Source organism: Panthera pardus, unplaced genomic scaffold, assembly GCF_024362965.1.
Source record: "Panthera pardus isolate Hobbes unplaced genomic scaffold, ASM2436296v1 HiC_scaffold_15, whole genome shotgun sequence".
NCBI lineage: Eukaryota > Metazoa > Chordata > Mammalia > Carnivora > Felidae > Panthera > Panthera pardus.
Genome location: NW_026526710.1, coordinates 21,941,270 through 21,963,390, shown reverse-complemented (window position 1 = coordinate 21,963,390; position 22,121 = coordinate 21,941,270). Strand labels below are relative to the sequence as shown.

The following is a 22,121-nucleotide window of genomic DNA, read 5'->3' as shown; positions in this document are numbered from 1 at the left end:
CTGTGCAAATAGAGGCACAGGAGGCGACCTACAGGCCACAGCGCCAGGGCCTGCGGAGTGGGAACAGGGGCCCTGGCGTTTGCCGCGGTGTCCACCCGGCGGGCAGGGACTGCAGGTGTGCGACGGCTGGGTGGCTTCACAGAGCCGCGGGCACACGCCTGGCTGGGGCACCAAGGCGAGGAACGGCGCCGCCAGGCCCAGGTCCCGAACGCCACGCAGGACGCCAGCACAGTCGGGGCCGATGGAGCTCGGTGGCTCCCTAGTCTGGGCGGTTCCAGCACGCAGCGCCCCGGGAGGAGGGCGTGGGGCGGGGCGGGGGCCGGGGCGTCTGCCTTGGGTCCGAGCTCCGCCCCGCCCCGGCCCCGCCTCTGGCCCCGCCCCAGTCCCGCGGCCCCCCTTCCTCCCCGCCCGGTCCACCTTAAGGGGCGCGCTGACATCAGCGCGCCGCCGCCGCCGCTACCCGTGGGGTGGGATTTCCTCCGCCGCCGCCGCCGCCGCCGCCGCCGCCGCCGCCGCCGCCGCCGCCGCCGCCGCCGCCGCCGCCGCCGCGGGTCCTGCGCCGCGTCCAGCCCGCCCCGCCCGACCCCGGCCCGACCCCGGCCCGACCCCGGCCGGCCCCGCCCGCCCGGCCCCGGGGAGGGATGCGGCGGCGCGGCGCCCAGGATGCCCCGCAGCCCCGGGACGCGCCTCAAACCCGCCAAGTACATCCCGGTGGCCACGGCCGCCGCGCTGCTGGTCGGCTCCAGCACCCTGTTCTTCGTGTTCACGTGAGTCCCCCGCGTCACCGGGGGCACAGGCGACCACAGCCGGGCCAGAAGGGGCAGGGGTCGGTACAACAAGGGATGAAGCTTGGCAGGGCTGGGGGGACAGGGCCCGCGGGCTGGGCAGGGCAGGGGGGCAGGGGCAGGGAGGGCTGGGCATGGCAGGGCTGGCACCAGGGCTATGCGCACGTGAGCCCCCTGCCTGGGCTGAGACAGAAACAGTGAGTGTACCTATCCTGGGGCACCAGGGACAGGTGAGTTCTGTGTGTGGGGACACTAGTGGCTGGTGGGCATCTCATGGGTGTGCCAGGCCCTGAGTGTGAGGAGCTGGGCCCGAATAGGGGAGTGTGTGCTGTGGCTGCCCAAGGTGTGGCTGCAGCCCTCCCCTCCCAACAGGCTGCATGAGGGGACAGGGGCTGTAGAGAGCCACCAGCCTCCAGCAAGGAGCTGAGGGCAGCTCTTGGGTGTCCAGCCCAGGGCCAGAGCCAAGTTGTTCCTGCGTAGGTGTGGCCTGGCCTGGCTGCCACGTGCCTGCCCCAAAGCCACCCTTGATGCTGGCTTGGCAATGCCCTCCACCCTCCCTTGACCTTCTCAGGAAGGCTCAGGGTCGAAGCAGGAGGGCCCAGACCAGGTCACATCCAGGGACACCGGTCATGTCAGGCACTGGGACCCTTGAGTCAGAAGGTAGGCAGAGCCCTGGGCCCATGCAGCCATAGCTTCTTCACCTGAGACAGGTTGGCTCACACATCAGCCTGTTTACAACACAATTGTTGTGGGGCACCCCCCACCCCAGGTACAAGTAGGGGTTGGGGGTTCCAGGCTTTAGCCGTACAGATTTGGGACCACCCCCTTCCACAGGTCCCATGCCGAGACAGCCCAGGTAACTAAAGCTATGACCGCTCAAGCCTTCCTGGGAACCTGAAGCCTGACAAGTGGCTGTAGCCAGTGAGGCCTCTGTTCTGAAGCAGGTCAGCCCTGGAGTGTGAGCCCAGAGCAGGAGTGAGCAGGAGCTGGCTTGGCACCCTTGGCCTTAGCAAGAGCGCGGAAGAGTGCGGATAGCAGCTGTGAGGATAGCGAGTCTGCACTGGGTGCCCATGGAGGTGCGGGAGCCCTCTACCTGGAGGCCGGGACTGGGTGGGCACCACAGGCTGCCAAGAGTGTGTTTAAAAAAGGCCTGTGTGGACGGGCTTATTTCTGGCTTTGGCAAGCAGGCATGTTCTTGTTATTCAGATGCTGCTGGCTGTGGGGCAGAGAGGAGAGGGGCAGGTGGGCAGTGGGTGCAAGGTCTTCTGGAGGTGTGGGGCCCAGTCGTCCTGGCCCCGGGGCCAGTGTCTGGGACTTGGAAGGGCCTCAGGTGTGCTTCCTGGTAGCCTGACCTCCACTTACTGATCCTGGTTTCTCACTCCCAAAGTGCAGTTCAGTGTTTTTCCTCTCTAACATTAAAAGTAATACGTGTTCTCTTTCAAGAACTTGTGAAATGCACGGAAATAAATCTTTAAAGAAATTGAAATCAACCTTACCCCAGAGAGCCCGCCTGTATCTCCTCCTAGGCTCACCTAAGCCCCACTATAGTGAGTTTGTTGTGAGCCCTTCCCGTGATTTCAGAGGGCCCCTACAAGACTGCCCTATGAACTCGACTCCCAAGATGTGGGCGCTGATGCTCCTGGACCCTGCCAAGTTTTTCCTTCCTCTGTTCTCAGAGCTGGGGTTCTGGGTTCAGGGTTCAGGAACAACAGCCCAGCGAGGTGCAGGTTTCCCTCAAGGGCACTGCAGGCCTTTTCCTGTGTCCTGCCTTGTATGTGACCCACTCTGCCTGAAAGAAGGTGGCATGTGTCCCTGCGGTAAGATGGGGGTGAAAGGGCACTAGCTGGGGGCCAGGCTCAGTGACCATCTAGCCAAGGGAGGCTTGATTGCCCTTGGGACCGGGCTCCCCTGAGCCTCTGAGGCCACATTCTCCGGGCCAAAAGGCCACTGGGGGCCCTAACCCACCCCCACCCCTGGCTCCCCTGGAGTCCTCCAAGACAACTGGGCTCCTGAGAGGGGTTCTGCCAGGCAAACCAGGCCTAGTGACACCACTCACAGCATGCAGATTCCAGGCAAGCAGGGCTCCCAGTGGTCCCCTCCTTGGGACAAGCCTCTGGTCACCCTAGCCCCCACACTTTCACTCTCTTTCTGCAGACTTAGACATGTGCTCAAAAAGGAGCAGTCTACTCCTGTGTCCTCCCCACCCTGCCCTTGGGGCCCCCACAGGGTTCTTCTCTGTCTCTCCCCCTTGAACTTCACTGGGTGCTGTGTGGCCCCAGGCCCCCTCTCTGTTCAGCAAACAGGAGTTGCCCCCTTTGAGGCAGGTCTACACTGACATCATACAGGGTGGGGAGCCAGGAGCCTAGAAGACCGAGGACCCCTTCCTCGGGCCAGTTCACTGAGGGGGCTGGGACAAGCAGGATATTCAGACATGTTGCCCAGGAGAGGCTGGGGTGTGGATAGGATGACCAGAGGTGGGGCATCCCCCTTGGAGGATGGGGAGCATCACACTGAAGGGCAGGTATCCAGAGGCATTTCTCCTCCAGGAAGCCTTCCTAGGTTCCTGGTACAGTCGTGTCCCCTTGGGCTCCAGAAACCCTTCACATTGTGGCTCAGTGCCAGGTTGGGTCAGGTGCTGGGGTGGGAGGTGCCGTTTCTGAGAGCCTCCACCTCAGCCCCTTTCTCCTCCCAGAGCCAGTCTGCAGAATGACAGAGGACCCTGTAGACATCAGAAAACTGGAGCTGCTTTCAGACTACCAACACCTGGGGCCAGGCTAGGCCATCTTATGTCTGTCCAGGACCAAAGGTTTGACTTCTGGGATGTTGCAGTTAGTTCCCAGGATGGGCCTGAGCCTTCCCCATACTCAGAGGCCCAGAAAGGACAGAAGGCCCAGGTGGACAGAGCTCCTGGCAGGGTCCACATGGGAAGGAAGGAAACTTGAGGTGAGCCCCTTGGCAGGCTTCACTACCTGTGGCCTAGGGTATCTTTGGCCTCCTGAACCTCAGTTTCCCCATCTGCTCAGATGTCTGCAGGGACTGGAATGGGTGCACAAGGACAGAGGCCCTGCCTGGCCTGACCAGGGCAGAGTGGCCACAAACCCTCTGGTCCCAGGTGCTCCCGTGTGTGAGCATTATTCTTAAACACAGTGTTAATGAAGAACCCGATTTAAATGAAAACTCCTGAGGTAAAATTTTCCATTCCACATTTAGCTGCGGTGCGCATACTGTCCCTGCAGAACCCCCCACCCCCACTGGGTGGTGTCTCCCTGCTGGGCCAGGCAGACTTGGGGCCTCAGTCTGGGTGGGGCCCATGGCGGTGGCGTGTGGCCCTGACACTCAGGAGGCGGGGGCTGGATGGGGAGGAGGGCTTCTAGCTTCAGAGCTGGGCCATCCCCCACTCGGGCCCGCCCTGGGCCCAGAGTATGGCTGCAGCCAGCAAGGGGTGGCCATCCTCTGCCCGGAGTATACAGTCCCCTGGGTGGGAATGGAGTGTTGTACTTGTGGGCAGAGGGGCCCTCCTGGAGCCTAGGATAGATTCAAGGTGGACTGAGCAGTTCTGCCTGCCAGGCCTTGCCCACAGAGCTTTCATGTCCTCACATGTCCTCGCACTTGCCTGGTCCATGGGAAGCATAGGGAAGGGGGTCAGTGTGAGGAAGGGCACGTCTGCATCTATGTGTGTGTTTCTGCACGTGTGCCAGCATGTGCACAAGCGGGCCTATCTGTCTTTGCAAATATTTATGCATGTGTGTCTTGCGTGTCAATACGTGTCGATGTGTGCTTGAATACATGTGCCTTTTGAATGTGGTTATGTATGCACATGCGTCTGTGTGCATGCATGTACGGACATGTATTCACACAAGTGTGTCTTGGAGCATATTGTGTATCTGTGTGTGCATTGCTTATGTGTATGTGCGTGTGTCCCTGCATGTTCATGAGGATATGTATTCCTTAGGCATGACCCAGGCTAGGACCCTCCTTATGGCATGGCTTAGGGGCAAAGGCCCCCTGAGGGAGGATGGGGAGGACAAGAATGCATGGGGAATGCCTGATCCTGCATCTGAGTCAAGCCTGGGGGCTTGGCAATGGTGGGCAGAGGGGCCAATGGCTCAGGTCCCTGTTCAAGAACCTGCCCACTACCTCCCCAAAAGCCTGCCCAACACCAGCTGAGGCCCCACCCCACTCTCCCTGGTATGTGTGGCCCAGGCATGCAGGGGGTTGGCGCCCACGGTGAACAGAGGCTGCCCACCACCTCAGTGCAAACGTTGCCCCATCACAGTGCAGATCCCAAACATGGGCCCATTGCTGTGCAGGTGCTGTCCACTCCCCCCAGCCCCAGACATCTCATTCAGGGCCACCCATGCAGCCTGGAGGGATCATTGAGGCTCAGGGAGGACAGGCCACCTGGGCCACGGGAAACTCTGGTCAGTGTGGCTGGGGCGTTGCCCATGGGGTTCAGTCCCTGCCTGCCTGCATGATGGTTAGAATCCCAGCCCAGACGTAGGTTCACCCCAAGGCCTTGATATGTGACAAGCTCTCCTATACCTATTCCTTGCCTCTAAAATAGAGAAAACAGAAAAACACCCACTCCCCACAGCTGGAAGGGTGGATTTCATGTTCTACTGCACAGGGCAGGTAGTATCCACTGGCAAAATCTGGACAACAGTAATGGACAGGGCCCTTGCTCTGGCCTCCCCTATGTGTCCTCTTACCTTCAGTGCCCACCCACCTCCACCTTGTGTGTGCACATCTGCAGGCCCTGGAGCACCTCAGGACCTCTCAGCTCCTTCCTCTCCCAGAGCAGGCTGGCCCCACTGATGCCACGGGACTCACAGGTGCATGAGAGCCCACACTTGCCCTTAATGATTTTGCTGTCAGTGTCTTGAAATTCTTGATACTTTTTAATTTTTTTTAATGTTTATTTACTTTTGAGAGAGAGGGAGAGACAGAGTGCAAGCGGGGGAGGGGCAGAGAGAGAGGGAGACACAGAATCTAAAGAGGGCTCAGGCTTGGAGCTGTCAGCAAAGAGCCTGACATGGGACTCGAACCCACGAAACACGAGATCATGACCCAAGCCGAAGTTGGACCGACTGAGCCACCCAGAAGCCCCTTGATACTTTCTAAACAAGGGCGCCCGCATTTTCATTTTGTATAGATTGCATAGCTAGCCCTTCCCAGAAGGCATCATGGAGAGCTGGCTTGTACCACCTGAGCGGGGCCCACAGTCCCGCACCTCTCCCTGGCTCCTCGGAGTACCTGGTTCTCTTAAGCGGGCAGCTCTCACTTGCCTGGAGAGCCCATCCCCACTGGCATTTTGGCTTCTGCCCCCACCCCGCCTAGCTGAGCAGACCATGCCTCAGGAGCCCACTGTCACTTTGCTGAATGGGATTGGATCAGAGACCACAGCATACATTCAGCACCATCTGTATGCCAGGCTTCAGCCCACAGGGATGGGGAATGTGGAAGGCGTCTACTGGTGGGTGCTCTGGGCTGCCTGGGTAGGGGGTGGTAGAGAAAAGCCCTCCCGGCAGAGGGGACCTGTGTCCTCGGGGAGTGCATCCACCTCCACAGCAGGTCCTGGAGAAGAGGATGGGGTAACTTGCGGCTCCTGGCCCGCTGAGCCTGCTGCCGTGGGAAGTGGAATCTTTAAATAGCCTCTCGCTTTCCACTAAAAATAGCGAAGTTCTGCTACCATGGAGGTGGTTGCTGGGGTGGCAGGGCTGGCTCCTGGCCAAGACAGGCGTGGGTGCGCCAGCGTGGCCAGTGTGCGCTGGGGCGGTGGGTAAGGCCATGAGTACTGCTCACCCTGCTGGAGGCCACGATGCCCTGTCCTCTTAGGGCTACCGTAGGGGATCTCCTCTGGCACTCCCAACTCCACAGAGGGGCTAGTTATGGGAAGGGGAACAACCCCCCCAACTCCCAAGTGGGTGCCCCCCACTTGTCAAAGCAGCCAGGAGCCATGGGAGAGATCAGGAACCTGAGGCCAGAGGAACTTTATGGGAATCAAGTGAATGGACTCAGGGACCCTGCTGCAGGGTCAGGGCAGGGGACCACAGGCCATGTGCCCAAGTACTGGTTGTCTCCAGGGAGGGGTCTCTGATCAGGTCCCAAGAGGGCTGAAGAGGACACTCTCTGTGACAAAACACCCACCAGGGAGGTGTGTGTGACCCTTATGGGGTGCCAGGAGTCTGGAAAGGCTTCCTGGAAGAGGGGGCAGCCTTGGAGCCAAGGGCTGAGGGGTAGAAAGAGATGATGAGTGGTTGCGGGGTATTGTGCTTTTCTAGAGTCTCCAGGTATTCTGCACTGCCATATGGATAGTAAGGTGACAAACTAAAAAGAAGGGAAAAGAAGGGGCTGCCTGGATGGGGATGTGCCCAGTGGCCCAGACACTGAGACTGCACCCCTCAGGGAAAACCGGGGGTGACAACCCACCGTGCATTTACTGACAGAATTTTCCCTGGTGAAGGGGCCTTGCTGGGCTTGGGGACAGGGCTGGGTAAGGGCTGGGGCTGGCCTCTGTCTATCATAGTACACAGGCAGAGTAGGCTCATTTCTCATCCTGGGCTCCCGCCCCCCAGTCTGCCACCCCTCCGGCCCACGGGCTGCTCTGAGCCTCAGTTTCTTCAACTGTGAGTTGAGCTCCTAATAGCCACCTGGAGTATGCTGGAGTTGGTGTTGGCATAGAGGGAGCCAGCACACCATGCACAAGGTGCTCAGCCCCAATGGTTGAGTAGAGGAGCAGCAGGCTGATGTACAGGCGTCTCCCAGCAGGGATTTGGCAGCAGTGGCCTTCTTGACTCCCACGCTGAGCATTGATGGTGGTCTCAGTGGCCCAGTCTTCCTATGTGTGGCCATGCCTAATTCATCTGCTGCCACCTCCCCTCCCCACCCGGCTTCAGCACCCCCAGACCCACCTCTATCCTGCTGTCCAATGCAGGTGCCCATGGTTGACTCGAGCTGTGTCCCCAGCTGTTCCCGTCTACAATGGCATCATCTTTCTCTTTGTCCTGGCCAACTTCAGCATGGCCACCTTCATGGACCCTGGCGTCTTCCCCCGAGGTAGGGCCCTGTACCGGGCACATAATCTGCTCACTTTCACTAGAGTGTAAGTGGCTGACATGAAAGAGCCTGGGGTGGGGTGGGTCCTGGTGTGTGGGCTGGCAGAGATTCGGGAAGGGCTCTCCTGCCAAGGAAGTCACTTTCCTGCCACCTTCCCCTGGTTCTGGCTCACAGCGGATGAGGACGAGGATAAGGAGGATGACTTCCGGGCCCCGCTGTACAAGAATGTGGATGTACGGGGCATCCAGGTCCGAATGAAGTGGTGTGCAACCTGCCACTTCTACCGTCCACCTCGCTGTTCCCACTGCAGCGTCTGCGACAACTGCGTAGAGGTGACCATCCCACCACCCTGTCCGCCCCCATCTCCATGTCTCTCCTCTCCCACCCACTTTGTGCCCTGACTCATTGCTCCTGCCCAGGACTTTGACCACCACTGCCCCTGGGTCAACAACTGCATCGGGCGCCGCAATTACCGTTACTTCTTCCTGTTCCTGCTGTCGCTCAGTGCACACATGGTGGGTGTCGTCGCCTTTGGCCTGGTCTATGTGCTGAACCACGCTGAGGGACTGGGAGCCGCCCACACTACCATCACGTATCCTTGGCCTAACCGCAAAGACAGTATGGGCTGGGGGCACATTCCACGGGGGAAACTGAGGCTCGGGGTGGGTTGGGGACTGCCTGACAGTGTGGGCTGGGGACTGCCTGGGAGTCCCCAGGGGGTGGGTTGCCATTCCTGGTTGGGTGGTGGTGGGAATAGTTTGTTCACAGGCACCTGCTCCATGTTTTTGCCTATGGCCATTGGCCTTAACGGGCCAGCATGGCCGTCATGTGTGTGGCTGGCCTCTTCTTCATCCCTGTCATCGGCCTCACTGGCTTCCATGTGGTGCTAGTCACTCGGGGGCGTACCACCAACGAGCAGGTGCTGACCTTAGGAGAGGGCCATGCAGTGATGGGAATGGGGGGGGGTCCCCTATGGGCCAAGAGGGCCAGGACTACACCAGGACCATGTGGGGGTGGTGTCAGGGAAAGGGCTACTGGAGCCCTCTAGTGAGGTGGACTGTGCAGCTTCTATAGGGGGAGGATCTGGCCCTGGAGACTCTGGGTGGGGGAATGGAGTATGGGACCTCACCTGCCCTGTCCCCCTGCTCACTCCTACCTGTGGACAACTGTACTGGCAGTAACTCAGGGCCCAGAAATTCTACAGCTTCCTGCAGGGACACTCGGGGTAAATGGGTGGGGGGGGGGCACTCATGGGCTGACCCTGCCCAGCCTACATCTGAGGAACCCCAGCTGTCCCTGCCTGTCCCCTGGTCCACCTTGGCCTGGACCTTGGGTGGCCAGGCTGGCTGAGGGGTCCCATGTCCACAGGTGACGGGGAAGTTCCGTGGGGGAGTGAACCCCTTCACCCGAGGCTGCTATGGGAATGTGGAGCACGTGCTGTGCAGCCCTCTGGCACCCCGGTGAGGCCTGAACGGGGTGTCAAGGGACCCCTGCAGGGTTTGGGGTGGGCAGGTGCGGACCCTCAGCCTGGTCTACTTTTGCCCTTGGCAGGTGTGGCCAGCCTTGTCTTTGGTGAGCGTTCAGGCCAGGTCACCCTGGCCATTGACCCCTTTGCCCCTGGTGCAGGTACGTGGTGGAGCCTCCCCGGCTGCCGCTGGCTGCTCGCCTGAAGCCTCCCTTCCTTCGGCCTGAGCTCCTGGAGCGAGCTGCCCCACTCAAGGTCAAGCTTAGTGACAACGGGCTGAAGGCTGGCCTGGGCCGCAGCAAGGTGGGGGCCCTGGGGTCAGGTAGGGGATGGGGTAAAGGCAGACCCTTGAAGGCAGGAAGCAACTATGTTGGAGGGGACCTAGAAGTGGAAGGGGGAGGAATTGGGTAGATTCTGGGGAATGGTCTAGAGCTCAGGGCCCAGGGAGGAGTCCCCATTATGCCCCACCCCTGGCCCATGCCCTGCCTACCACTGACCACGCCCCCTCCCAGTCCAAGGGCAGTCTGGACCGGCTGGATGAGAAGCCGCTGGACCTGGGGCCGCCACTGCCCCCCAAGGTGGAGGCCGGCACGTTCGGAGGCGACCTGCAGACCCCACGCCCAAGCAGTGCTGGTGAGGTAGGGGTGGCCAGACAGAGGGAGGGACATGGACTGACCCCAGCCTGACCGCGGTCCATCTCCCCAGAGAGCGCCCTGTCGGTGCAGAGGACCAGCCCCCCGACACCTGCCATGTACAAGTTCCGGCCTGCTTTTCCCTCGGGTCCCAAGGCTCCCTTCTGCGGGCCTGGTGAGCAGGTGAGGAGGCCTGGCCCCGCCCCAGGAGATCCTGCTCTACCCCTTCTGGAGACCCTGTCCCCAGAGGTCCCACTCCTAGAGGCCCCACCCCTGGGGCCATAGGGTCATAGAGAGCCTTGTGGGTACCAGCAGGGCCTCACCCTGTGGGCATCCCTGCTAGGCATGAGGGAAGGCCTGGCACAAGCAGTCCTGGCTGGCCCCTTCTCCTTGGCTGGCATTGCCCACTGGCCTGGTAGGCGGCTGCCCCCAGGAGCAGTATGTGCCAGGATGCCTGAAATTCCACCATTAGTCACTCTGTAAGGCCCACGGGAAGGCTTCAGAAGAATTTGAGATTGTTTAAGAAAGCACATTTATTTTTTCTGAGTTGTATAAGTATTCTACAATCACTGTGGAGCGGTTGGCAGCCCTGGACAGCTTGAGGAATGATCCAGAACCCTGAACATTCCCAGGCTGCCCACCCTCCTTCATGGCTGGCTGAGAGGCTAGCCTGTGACTGGGCCAGTATACCTGGACCACTCCCCTTTCCTCAAGACCCCTGGCCTGTTTGACCCTGCATCTCAGGACCCTCTGGGCTGGGCAGGGCATCTGGGCTTCCCTGGCCAACATGCCATAGCCCTGCCCCAGGAGGAGTGTCCTTGGGAATGGGAGGCTTTAGGTACCCTTACCTGCCTCATCTCCTTCCTGGGATTGTCCTCGATCCCATGAGGATTCTGGCTGGTTGGCCAAGTACCCCAAGGCCACATTTGTCCCTACCAACACCCTGTCTCGGCTTTGAGGTTATGCAGGCTCTCATCCCCAGCCCAATCCGGCTGCGGCATGCCTTGATTCCGGGAGAATCAAAGAGGCCCCTCCTCCCTATTGCTGTGGCTGCCCCCCCGCCCCTCCCCAGGAGATCCTGCCCAGGTGGGCTCTGAGGGTACTTCCCTGGGTGGATGTAGCAGCCAGCTCTGGTCTTACCCTGCAGAGACTCCAATCCTCAGCTGTGAGGTGCCCAGCAGAGGGCTCTGGGCCACTGTGTGGTTATTGTGTCTCCTCAAGGTCCAGCTCCTGTGGCTGTTTCCCACAGCCCTCTCCTCTTCCCCGGGGAAGTAAGAGCAGGAGCAGGGTGCAAAGCCTTCTCTGGAGAGGCAGCATCTGGGTGCTCTGGTCTACCCTGTACCCACTTGCCTCTGTGGTGGGCAAGGAAGAGGTAGTCAGGGGATGGAGAGCTTCCAGGAACAGCTTGTTGGTTGCACGTGTGGCTACTTTTGATGTCACCAGGATTGTAGCTTCTGTGTGGACACAGAGCGCGTGGTGGCTGGGTGGGACATGGTGGCTGGGCAGTGGTAGAGGTGTGCCCTCTCTCCTTGCAGGTCCCGGGCCCTGACTCCCTGACACTAGGGGAGGACAGCATCCACAGCCTGGACTTTGCATCAGAGCCCAGCCTGGACCTCCCCGACTACACGCCCGGAGGCCTGCACGCAGCCTACCCGCCATCCCCGCCACTCAGTGCTGCTGATACCTTTTCGGGTGCCTTGCGCTCCCTGAGCCTCAAGGCAGCAAGCCGGCGGGGCGGGGACCACGTGGCCCTGCAGCCTCTGCGCTCTGAGGGTGGGCCCCCCACACCCCACCGCAGCATCTTTGCCCCCCACGCGCTGCCCAACCGCAATGGCAGCTTGTCCTATGACAGTCTGCTTAACCCTGGATCTCCCAGTGGCCACACGTGCCCAGCCCACCCCTCGGCTGGCATGGCCAGCTACCGCTCGCCCTACCTGCACCCGGGGGCAGTGGGTGACCCGCCACGACCCCCGCCCCGTAGCTTTAGCCCGGTGCTGGGTCCCCGGCCACGGGAGCCCTCGCCTGTGCGCTATGACAACCTGTCCAGGACCATCATGGCCTCCATCCAGGAGCGCAAGGACAGGGAGGAGCGGGAACGGCTGCTGCGCTCTCAGGCCGACTCGCTCTTTGGCGACTCAGGCGTCTATGATGCGCCCAGTTCCTACAGCCTGCAGCAGGCCAGTGTGCTGTCCGAGGGCCCCCGGGGCCCTTCCCTGCGCTATGGCTCCAGAGATGACCTGGTGGCAGGGCCTGGCTTCGGTGGTGCCCGCAACCCCGCGCTGCAGACTTCACTGTCCTCGCTGTCCAGTGCCGTGAGCCGGGCACCGCGGACCTCCTCCTCCTCCCTGCAGGCTGACCTGGCCAACAACAACGCCCCTGGGCCTCGGCCCGGCAGCGGCTCGCACAGGTCCCCGGTGCGCCAGGGCCCACCCTCCCCACCCAGCACACCCCGCTCACCCTCCTATGCAGGCCCCAAAGCTGTCGCCTTCATCCACACGGACCTCCCGGAGTCGCCACCCTCGCTGGCCATGCAGAGGTGGGTGCCAGGGGGCAGGGGGCTTCCCAGCACCAATCAAGTGTCCAACCGCCTGTGGGGCCTCTTGGCTGAGCACGTGGGGGTTGTCCAGGAAGCCAATGGCTGCCTACAGGGGTGAGCCTCACCCTCCTTGGAGGCTCCTGGCCAGCCTATATGGGGGTCACCCAGCTTTAAGGACACCCCGGCATGTCCCAGGATGGGAGGCAGGAGGATTTGCATCTTGAACACCTTCTCCCCTAGCTGGCATGATCAAGTGTAGCAGGGACCCCAGGGCTTCTTCCTCTGGAAATGGTGTCTGTCCAGGAGGCTGTATCTGGGGGACATCACCCCATGGCAGAACATGCTGCCCTGGGTGCACATAGCCCCAGGAAGTAAGGGCCTTTGCTCAGAGATGGGGAAACCGAGGCCTAGCAGGGCAGGCTGGTTCTAGGTCCCTAGCAGACGGATAATTGGAAGTTAGGCTTGCTGCCTTGCCAGGTCGGGTCCAAGTATATGAGCTGAACACATGGTGTGTGCTGAGCCCCGCAGTGGGTGCATGGGGATCGTCAAGGTGTCACCCCTGCCACCTTGAGCACAGGCTCAGTCAGGGAGGAGGTCCCTGTTGTGGGTGTAACTGTCCCAGTGGGTGGCAGTTAAAGGAGGGAGTGGCTCCCACCCTTGTGGATGTTTGGGCAGTGAGATCAGAAATGCTATTGGTCAATACTAGGCAGGCTGGAGGGCAGAAAGACCTCCCCTCATCTTCCTAGGAGGTAGTAGGGAAGGGGTCCCACAGTCACCCCTGGGCTCCCCAGCTTGGGGCGCTAGAACAGTGCAGGGCTTGGGGTTTTGGCCAGTGTCCACCTGGCCTCCCTGCACTCTGTGATCTGTGCCAGTGGGAGGGACCAAGGGACCTGGGAGGGGGGTGATGGCCATTCTGACATCTGTCTGTCTGTCCTGTGACAGCAATAGCCCTCCCTCTGCAGGCCCTGCATCCCCACCCATTTGCTGGTGGGACCTTCTGGGCTCAGAGGCAGGGGCTGCCCTGGGCTCTATCTACGTCTGCGTCATCTGTCCTGTTGCCTCCGCTGGCCTCTGTCATGCCGTGATCCCGTGTTCACTGTGGGTGTGCGTGTGTGTGCTTGTTTTGATGCAGGGACCACCCTCAGCTGAAGACCCCCCCAAGTAAGCTTAACGGGCAGTCCCCGGGCCTGGCCCGCTTGGGGCCTGCTGCTGGCCCCCCAGGGCCCTCCGCCAGCCCTGCCCGGCACACGCTCGTTAAGAAGGTGTCCGGCGTGGGTGGGACCACGTACGAGATCTCAGTGTGAGGACTGACTGCCATCCATCCGCCGTGGAGCCCCGGGGACCAGGACCCCCAGCGGCTGCCCCCCCTCCCGACTTCTCTGCCCTGGGAGATGAGGAGGCCCAGTCCTGGTGTGGACACGTCAGCAGAAGAGACCACGCCTCCACAAGCCTGTCCCTCTTCCTCCGCCCGTCCATCCACCCATCTGCTCTCCAGGGCACAGCTGGGCTGAGGGCCCCCAGGCTGCAAGATCTGTGTGTTGGTACCCCTGTTCCCACAGGTGGGGGCGGCAAGGTGGTGCGGACTGCATCTGCACCGACTGCACCCATGCCCCTGAGGTTGTCCCCAGGCTGGTCCCCACCTACTCCCCTTACAGACGGGTCACTGTGGCCTAGAGATGGACAGAGAGGCCTGGGTCCCTGGCTGTACTGGACCGAGGCCCCACCGCCCGGCTGCTCCTAACTCGTTGCCTTTCAGGGACCTGCTGGAAGCTTGTAGCTTGGCAAGGCCAGTTCTTCTTCGGGGAGTCCAGCCCCGGCCTCCAGGCACCCAGCTCTGGGACTGCTCTGGGTTCTGACAGACAGGTGGACGATGGACAGACAGACAGCCAGCTGTGGGTGGGGTCTCGGCTCCGTGTGTCCTGTCTCACCCAGCTGGTGGGTGCGTCCCCGTGTCTGTGCGCTGCGCTGCCATGCCACGTCCCATGTGTTAACGCTCGGGCCCCCGCTGCTCCCACTGCCGGGAAACTCGCTTTCATTGAAGCCTTAACCTCTGCTTTATGCTCTTGTGGGAGGCGACTGGGGGCAGGTGGGAGCAGGCACGGGCCGGACGCTGCTACAAGGTGCCCATGAGACCAGGAGTCCCCTCCCTGCCAAACTGGAGATTCCCCACCCCATGGCATGCAAAGTCTGGGCCCTACTGGAGCCTCGGCGTCCTTGTGGGAAGCACATCGGGGAGGGGGTCAGAGTTTTGCCTGGCGCCAGGGACCCGAGAGTAAGCACACGGCAGCGTCCGCTTGCGTTGTGTCTGTTTTATGTTTTTATATCTACATCTATATATCTATAATTTTATTAAAAAAAGAAAAAGAGTCATTTTGATCCTTTCCTTCAGCAAGGCCAGGGCTGTTGCTGCAATGCGGGGGCTCCAGGGGCAGGGGGCAGAGTGGGTCAGGCTCTGGGAGAGGTGTTGGCCAAAGGTGTGGGCATTCCTCGTGGGTGTTTCCACTGACTTAAGCTGAGTTGGAAGCCTGGAAGGTGGGGGCTGGCCGATGGGTCTTTGGCTGCCAGGTATGAGGCTCCCATGGGTCTGCGTCATCCCTGGTAGTAACAGGCCATTTAGAGAAAGGTTGGGGTTGCAGCCACCCTAGGGCCCCCTGGGAACCCAGCGGCTTTTGGGGGAGATGGAGTAAGGGAAGTAGAGGGTGCTTTGGGGGCCACCTGCTAGCTGAGGGCCCTGTGGGTGCCAGTGGTGCATCCTGTAGCTACATTTACTAGAACTCACCCTCCTGGCAACCTGAGTGCCTCCCCTACTCCCCCACCTCCCACTGCCAAATGTTGGGGGTGGGGGAATTGGGAATTCACAGCTTTTTAGGACTGAGACAGCCAGGTCAAAGACTTGGGGTCTGGGGCACGGGCTGGCCCAACATGGGAGGCTAGCTGGGCCTCGGACCCTGCACTGGGCAGCTGTGCCCCATGCTGACCTCCACCTTTCTGCTTCTCTCTCATGGGACGCTGCGGCCCACAGGGGGCGGATCGGCACCTGCAGCCGTGGATGGGGCCGGCGTGGCCAGCCCAGGGTGCCCCCCGGCCTGCACCTATGCCACCTTGGCCTCCCTGAGGACCGCCCGCCACTGCGGGCACCCTGGAGCCCGGCCGCCAGGGCGCCTCCCCGAGGGGCTATGTGCCGCCTGCACTCAGCCGCCTCCAGCCTTTTCCCCGGTCTCTCGGGGCCTGAGCGGGACACCAAGTAGGCAGCTCCGGGGCCCCGAGAGGACAGCCCAGGAAGCCAGGCTGCCACAGACCCTGGGCTGTGGGCTGGGGGTCCCTTCTCCACCAGCCGCACCTTGACTGACTCCCAGCCCACTGGGGCTTGTGACCCTGTGCCCACCCACCTCAGGAAGTCCCCACCTGCTGTAGGGGGTCCAACACCCCAGGCAGGGGCCCTGGAGCTGCTGGGACCAGCATGGCCTTCCCGGGGTGTTGCACTAATCACCCCGATCTCCCTGCCTGACCAAGCACTTTAGATGCCACTTCCTCCCCAGGGAGCCCAGGCCTCTGTGGGTTGGGCTGGGGTGGGGGTCTCAGGTTGCCCCTGCAGGTCACTGCACTCCCCCCTCCCCACACCCAGCACATGAACAGATGCCTTAACCTCTTGGAGCCGCCAGCCTGGTGAGTCATCCAGGCCCTGCCTGGGCGGGGAGGAGATCCTGCCAGCCCAGTGTGTTCCTGGTGACAGCTCTGCCTGACCCCACCCAGCAGTCTTCACTCTTTCACTCCGAGATGTGGCACCTGGGGGACCTCAGACGGCCTGGTTGCCCACAGCCCTACAGTCCCTGCCAGCCAGCCAGGGCCTGGACGCCCCCAGGGGCAGGGCAGAGCTCTGGCCAGCCCTTTTCCTGCCTGGGCGGTGCCTCTAATTCTCCCACTTGGGGATGAGCAAGCCACAAAGTTACTCTCTATTGTCCTAAAAGGTATTTCCCCCAACCCCATTTAATGCCCTAAATAAAATTTTTGGTGTTTACCTCCATGGCTCTGTCCACCAACGTGGTCCCCCTGTCCTCCGAGCCTTGGGGCAGTGCCAGGAGGCTGGGCTGGACAGGGACCCTGGGTCAGGGAGGGGACAGGAGTGGGAGGTGGGAGGGTGATGGCCGGTCAAGTGTGGGGAGGGTAGGGTGGTCGGCTAGATAAGGACAGAGGGTTACATGAGGGGTGTGAAGTCAGTGGGTCAGCAGATTCAGGACTGAGAACCTCATCCCTGAGGTCTACTGACTGGGCCCAGCCCCAGGGATGAGGCCTGAGGATCCTCATCCTCACTTTCAGTGGAGACCCTCCTGCTACACCCTCTGCTCAGAGCCCTCCCTGGTGGCCAGGGGTGGGCTGGGGGCTTCCTGTGGAGGCGCTGATGACCAGTGGACAGATGGGGTGTGGGCACTGAGGCAGGGGCACCACTCTGAGGAATCCCCACTGTGAGATTGCCCTCAGAAGGCTGCAAAACCTCCTGCCCCTCTCCCCTGTTTCCATGGAAACAAGCTCACGCGCTGCCGTGTGTGTCACGACTGTATGTCCAGCCGCAGGCCCAGCCCTCAGGACAGACCCCGCCTCCACCCTTCTCCGCAGCTCCTGGTGGGGATGGCGTGTGGCAGTGCCGTGGGCAGGGGCCGGCGCGGCCGCTGGGCACCCTGGGCCGCGCCGGCCGCCTGGCCTCCTCCTCGCTGGGGCCGCTGGGCCTCCGGCCTAGAAGGGCAGGAAGTCGTCCACCTCCAGATGCAGGAATGGGCCCAGCAGGGCCCGGAGCTTCCAGACAGCGGCGCGGCTCAGCAGGGGAGGCACCAGCCCCTCGAAGGGCGCGGGGTCCACCACGTACACGTAGGCGGCGGTACAGGCCAGCAGGGTGCCCAGCAGCAGCCTCAGGGCCAGCAGCCTGCGGGCGGCGGCGGTCAGGGGGCGGGGGTGCCCATGGGGATGGTCCCAGGGGACTGGGCTCTACCAATGCACTCACATAGCCACCTACCAGAGCTGGCTTTTGAGGCCCTCGGAACATCCCAGCTGAGGCCTTGCCTTCTGCAGGGGAGGGGCTGGGTCAGAGCTTGCCCCCAATGGCAGGGGTCCCTGTGCTGCGAGTTCTTACCTTCTCCCCACTACCCCACCAGTGCCCAGGACAGGCACCTGCAGCCATGTCTCAGGGTCATTTGGCTCCTGGTGTGGCTCCCTCCCTGGGGCCTCCTCCATTGTAGCCTGCATCTCCTCCCTGAGAGGGGCCTCCAGGGTGAGGTCAGACTGGGAAAGGGTGTGGGGTGGGGGGCTTACCGCTATGCATGCCATCTGCTGCTCCTTCCTGGCCTGGGTGCGGCACTGGGCACGCTCCCTGGGGACGGGGGCTGTATAGTCAGGGCCATGTACGTCCCCCACCCCAGCCTGCAGCACCTCTCGGTCTGGTGTAGTGGAACTGGGGAGGGGTCAGGGGTTGATCCACCCATCCTGGTCAGAACACCAGCCCCTTTCCCAGTTCAGCCAGGGCCCCAGACCCCTGACCCTGCACATCACCCTAGAATCTCCAGCTGAATGTCCTCCATCTGGTCTAGTACTCCCCGGATGTCCTTCTTAAGGTTCTGGCGGGGGGCAGGGGGAGGCAAAGGAAGTAAGACAGGTCCTTTAACCCTGACTATTCTGCTATATTCCCCTGTTTCTCAAAGCTCCCCTGCCCCTGCACACTTTGCCTAGTCCCTGTTCCCTTCATTCTCCAGGTGTCACCCTTTGAGTACCTACCAGGAGCCCAGTGGCCTGGTTGTTCAGGGCCATATGTACCTCGGCCACGCCATCCCATACCTGGTGGGAGAGGGGAGGCTGGGTCACATGCTCCAAGGAACAAGACCCATGGATGTGTCCCACCAGGTGGGTCCCCCAGCAGCTGTCCCATCCCAGCCAGGCAGGCACCTCGGTAATGGCCATCTTCTTCCTCTCAAAGGACAGTCGGATCTGCTGCAGTTCATTCTGGAGGATGGTCACCATGTGGGCACAGGCAAGGCCAGCAGTGTCAGTTCTTTCTTCCTCTAGCCACTTAGGACTGCTGCATAAAGAACCCCTGCCCCCCACCTCTGGCCCAACTCCTGGAGACCCACCTAAGACTGCTGCATGAAGGACCCTGCCCCCTCAGCCCAGTTCCCAGGGACCCACCTGAGACTGCTGCACGAAGGACTCTTCCCCCCGGCACAGCTCCTGCCGCAGCAGCTGCAAGGGTGCCCCGTCCTCCAGGGGCTGGGCACTGGTCTGCTCAGGGGTCTGTGGAAGAGCCCTTGGGTCAGCCCCAAGGCCATGGGCAGCATCTGTGGTCACGGACTGCTTGAGAGCCAGAGCAGGGGTATGGTACATGGAGTCACTGGGTCATTCCTGACAGCTGCCCTCTGTCCAGCTGGGGCCAGATGTCTGCCATGCACTTACCCAGGCCAGGGCCGTGCAGCTCGAGTGCTCCGGGCATAGGGGCAGAAACTGCTGCCCTGGCCCCAGGAGGGCCCCCAGCTGCTCTCGCAGATCCTGGTTCTGTCTTTTCTGAGGATGGGAGGCAGAAAGATGGGAGTGCTTGTCATAGCCACTTCTTGGGCAGGGGACTGAGATAGCGGGGGCTGGGGCAGAAGCTGGGGCAGAAGCTGCGGCTCTGTGAACAGCTTCAAACCCATTGCACAGATGGGCTCTGAGCCTGGGCTGGCCCCACAGCCTCGGTGGGCTCTTCACTTACCAGATTCTGGTTTTCCTGCTCCAGCTGGAAGAAGGACTGCTCTGCAGGACCCAGGGGCACGTTCTGGAGCTGGGAGGGGGCTGCCTTGGGTGAAGCCCCGGTTCCTGCCCCTGTTGGCAGGGGTGGGCAAGGGCCGGGTCTGGGCCCTGAGCTGGGGGATCCCCCTGGCCTGGAGGCCCCTTGCTCTCGTCCTGAGTGCAGGGGCCAGCTCCACCCCAGCCTTGCCTCCTCTTGCCCTCGTTTTGTCCCCGTTGGGTCTCTCGGTCTCTGTTGCTGCATCTCTCCCTCTTCGTTTGCCATAAAGCTCCCAGGTACCTCAGCCCCTACCCTGGGCCCCCCGCCTCCTACCCCCGGAGGTGGGAAAGGTCTGGCCGACTCTATTGAGAGAGTGGAGCTGAGAGGTACCAGGCAGGGCCATCTTACAAACCCCTGGCAGGGTGGATCCAGGCAACCTGCATGGCTGCTCGAAGCTGATGGTTGGGGGCATTGGGGGTGGGAGTGGCCACAGGGACCCAGGGTTTTTGGCCCCTCCATAACCCCTTCTAAACCCCAGGTCCAGGCTCTAGCCTGGCCTGACGTGCCACCCTCTTATTGAGGGCCCTCTAGGTGTCATGGCTCACAGGTCTTCCTCAAGGGTGCCTGTCACAAAGGCCTGGGCACATCCAGGGAGGTCACAATGGGTCAGGGCGGTGGCCAGAGCCAGGGCTGGTGGGGCCCCTCCCACCCCATCCCTGTTTTTGAAGTACCCTCCTCCACTCACCCCCTCTGCCTCTTCTTCACCCTAGCTCACTCACCAGCCTTAGCTATTTTCTGAAAACATAAAACAGATCATGCAGACACAAGGTTAAAACAAAAACAAACGCCAAACAAGGTGTCCAGTGTGACTCTCCCACCTCAGTCCCCCGCCCCCCACCACCCATAAGCCTGATCATGAAGCTCTTTCTGGGGTTGGCTGCACATTCTGCACAGCTGAGCGCCCTGTGCCTTTACCTCCTCATCACACAGAAGAGGTTAGCCCACCACCTGGCTTTTTTACCTGACCTATCTTTGGGATTTTACTTTTAAAAAATCATTTATTAAACATTTACTTTAATGGTTCTGTAAGGATGATTATCATCCTCTTTATTGGTGGGGAAACTGAGGCACAAAACATTGTGTCACTTGCCCAAGGTCACATCACTGTTAAGTGATGGAAGCAGATTCAAGATTGTTCTTCAGCATTTCAGAGGCCTTCCCCCACCTCTCAGAGAACTTTATTCAAAAATTTTTAACTGGAGTATAGTCAGCATACAGTGTTATATTAGTTTCAGGGTAAAATATGGTTATTCAACACATCCGTAACCACCCAGTGCTCATCACAACCAGTGCCTCCTTAATCCCCATCACCTATTTTCCCATTCCCTGCCCCCCCACCTCCTCTCTGGCAACCATGTCTCTTTTCTATAGTTAAGAGTCTGTTTCTTGGTTTCTCTCTTTTTTTCTTTGTTTTGTTTCATAAATTCCATGTATGGGTGAAATCATACGACATTTGTCTTTGACGGACTTATTTTACTGAGGGTTATATCCTCTATATCCATCCCTGCTGTTGCAAATGGGAAGATTTCACTCCTTTTTTTTTTAATGGATGAGTAATATTTCATTGTATATATATACCACATCTTCTTTACCCATTCATCTATTGATGGACACTTGGGCTGCTTCTGTAGTTTGGCTATTATTGATGATGCTGCTGTAAACATTGGGGGTAGATATATCTATGTATCTTTTCGAATTGGCATTTTTGTATTCTTTGGGTAAATACCCAGTAGTGGAATTACTGGATAATATGGTGGTTCTATTTTCAATTTTTTGAGGAATCTCCACACTGTTTTCCAGAGTGGCTGCACCAGTTTGCATTCCTACCGACAGTGCACGAAGGTTCCTTTCTCTCCACATCCTTGCCGGCACTTGTTGTTTCCTCTGTTGTTGATTTTAGCCATTCTGACAGGTGTGAGGTGATATATCATTGTGGTTTTGCTTTGTATTTCCCAGAGGATGCATGATGTTGAGCATCTTTTCATGTGTCTGTTGGCCATCTGGATGTCTTCTTTGGAGAAATGTCTGTTCATGACTTCTGCCCATTAAAAAAAGTTTTTTTAATCTTTATTTATTTTTGAGAGTGACAGAGATAGAATGCGAGTGGGTTAGGGGCAGAAAGGGAGGGAGACACAGAATCCGAAGCAGGCTCCAGGCTCTGAGCTGTCAGCACAGAGCCCGACGCGGGGCTCGAACTCACGAGCTGTGAGATCATGACCTGAGCCGAAGTCGGACGCTCAACCGACTGAGCCACCCAGGTGCCCCTACTTCTGCCCATTTTTAAAGTGGATTATTTATTTTTTGGGTGTTGAGTTTTATAAGTTCTTTATATATTTTGGATGGTAACCCTTTATTGGATATGTCATTTACAAGTATCTTCTCCCATTCAGGAGGCTGTCTTTTAGTTTTGTTGACCATGTCCTTTGTTGTGCAGAGGCTTTTTCTTTCAATGAAATCCTAATAGTTTGTTTTTGCTTTTGTTTCTCTTGCCTCAGGAGACATATCTAGAAAAATGCTGCTATGGCTGATGTCAGAGAATAATTACTGCCTGTAATTAAAAAAAAATTACTGCTCTCTTCTAGGATTTTGATGGTTTCCTGTCTCATATTTAGGTCTTTCATCCATTTTGAATTTGTTTTTATGTATAGCATAAGAAAGTGGTCCAGTTTCATTCTTCTGCATGTTGCCGTCCAGTTTTCCCAACACCATTTGTTGAAAAGACTGTCTTTTTTCCATTGGATATTCTTTCCTGCTTTGTCCAAGATTAAATGATCATATAATAATGGGTTTATTTCCAGGTTTTCTATTCTGTTCCATTGATCTATGTGTCTGTTTTTGTGCC

At 59.7% G+C, this 22,121-nt stretch overlaps 2 protein-coding genes across 8 annotated transcripts; one reads left to right on the top strand and one right to left on the bottom strand.

Annotated features, from left to right (window-relative positions):
- The first annotated feature begins 495 nt into the window (after positions 1-495).
- On the top strand, positions 496-16,492 carry ZDHHC8 (zinc finger DHHC-type palmitoyltransferase 8). 4 transcript variants are annotated; one of them, XM_019435628.2, is made up of 11 exons: positions 497-767; positions 7,720-7,841; positions 8,016-8,173; positions 8,261-8,433; positions 8,658-8,760; positions 9,210-9,301; positions 9,468-9,609; positions 9,819-9,939; positions 10,012-10,121; positions 11,474-12,474; positions 15,497-16,492. In XM_019435628.2, exons 1-11 carry the CDS (start codon positions 664-666, stop codon positions 15,720-15,722), a joined length of 2,352 nt encoding a protein of 783 aa, XP_019291173.1. In that variant the 5' UTR covers positions 497-663; the 3' UTR covers positions 15,723-16,492. The 4 variants fall into 4 exon arrangements, with proteins under 4 accessions (XP_019291176.1, XP_019291177.1, XP_019291173.1 ...); XM_019435629.2 differs by lacking the exon at positions 15,497-16,492 and adding an exon at positions 13,607-14,844 and having other exon boundaries at positions 500-767; XM_019435631.2 differs by lacking the exon at positions 10,012-10,121 and having other exon boundaries at positions 496-767; positions 9,819-9,944.
- On the bottom strand, positions 14,769-19,849 carry CCDC188 (coiled-coil domain containing 188). Of its 4 annotated transcripts, none has more exons than XM_019435635.2 (9): positions 19,205-19,848; positions 18,910-19,017; positions 18,646-18,750; positions 18,406-18,462; positions 18,238-18,297; positions 18,016-18,080; positions 17,779-17,917; positions 17,483-17,532; positions 14,769-15,069 (listed from the first exon to the last, which is right to left on the bottom strand). In XM_019435635.2, exons 1-9 carry the CDS (start codon positions 19,736-19,738, stop codon positions 14,982-14,984), a joined length of 1,206 nt encoding a protein of 401 aa, XP_019291180.2. In that variant the 5' UTR covers positions 19,739-19,848; the 3' UTR covers positions 14,769-14,981. The 4 variants fall into 4 exon arrangements, with proteins under 4 accessions (XP_019291180.2, XP_019291178.2, XP_019291179.2 ...); XM_019435633.2 differs by lacking the exon at positions 14,769-15,069 and adding an exon at positions 17,016-17,392 and having other exon boundaries at positions 19,205-19,849; XM_019435634.2 differs by lacking the exon at positions 14,769-15,069 and adding an exon at positions 17,016-17,392 and having other exon boundaries at positions 17,779-17,836; positions 19,205-19,849.
- Positions 19,850-22,121: the final 2,272 nt, after the last annotated feature.

Bases quoted from the DNA above. Each gene is read 5' to 3' on its own strand.
- CCDC188 (XM_019435633.2), bottom strand. From the start codon at position 19,738: ATGGAGGGGCCAAAAACCCTGGGTCCCTGTGGCCACTCCCACCCCCAA. The intron at 17,918-18,015 runs GTGATGTGCAGG...ACCCCTCCCCAG, and splicing joins ATTCAGCTGGAGATTCTAGG to TTCCACTACACCAGACCGAG. The intron at 17,533-17,778 runs GTAAGCCCCCCA...CCTCCCCTGCAG, and splicing joins AGCAGATGGCATGCATAGCG to AAGGCAAGGCCTCAGCTGGG.
- ZDHHC8 (XM_019435628.2), top strand. From the start codon at position 664: ATGCCCCGCAGCCCCGGGACGCGCCTCAAACCCGCCAAGTACATCCCG. The intron at 9,302-9,467 runs GTGAGGCCTGAA...CCCCTGGTGCAG, and splicing joins TGCAGCCCTCTGGCACCCCG to GTACGTGGTGGAGCCTCCCC. The intron at 9,610-9,818 runs GTGGGGGCCCTG...GCCCCCTCCCAG, and splicing joins CTGGCCTGGGCCGCAGCAAG to TCCAAGGGCAGTCTGGACCG.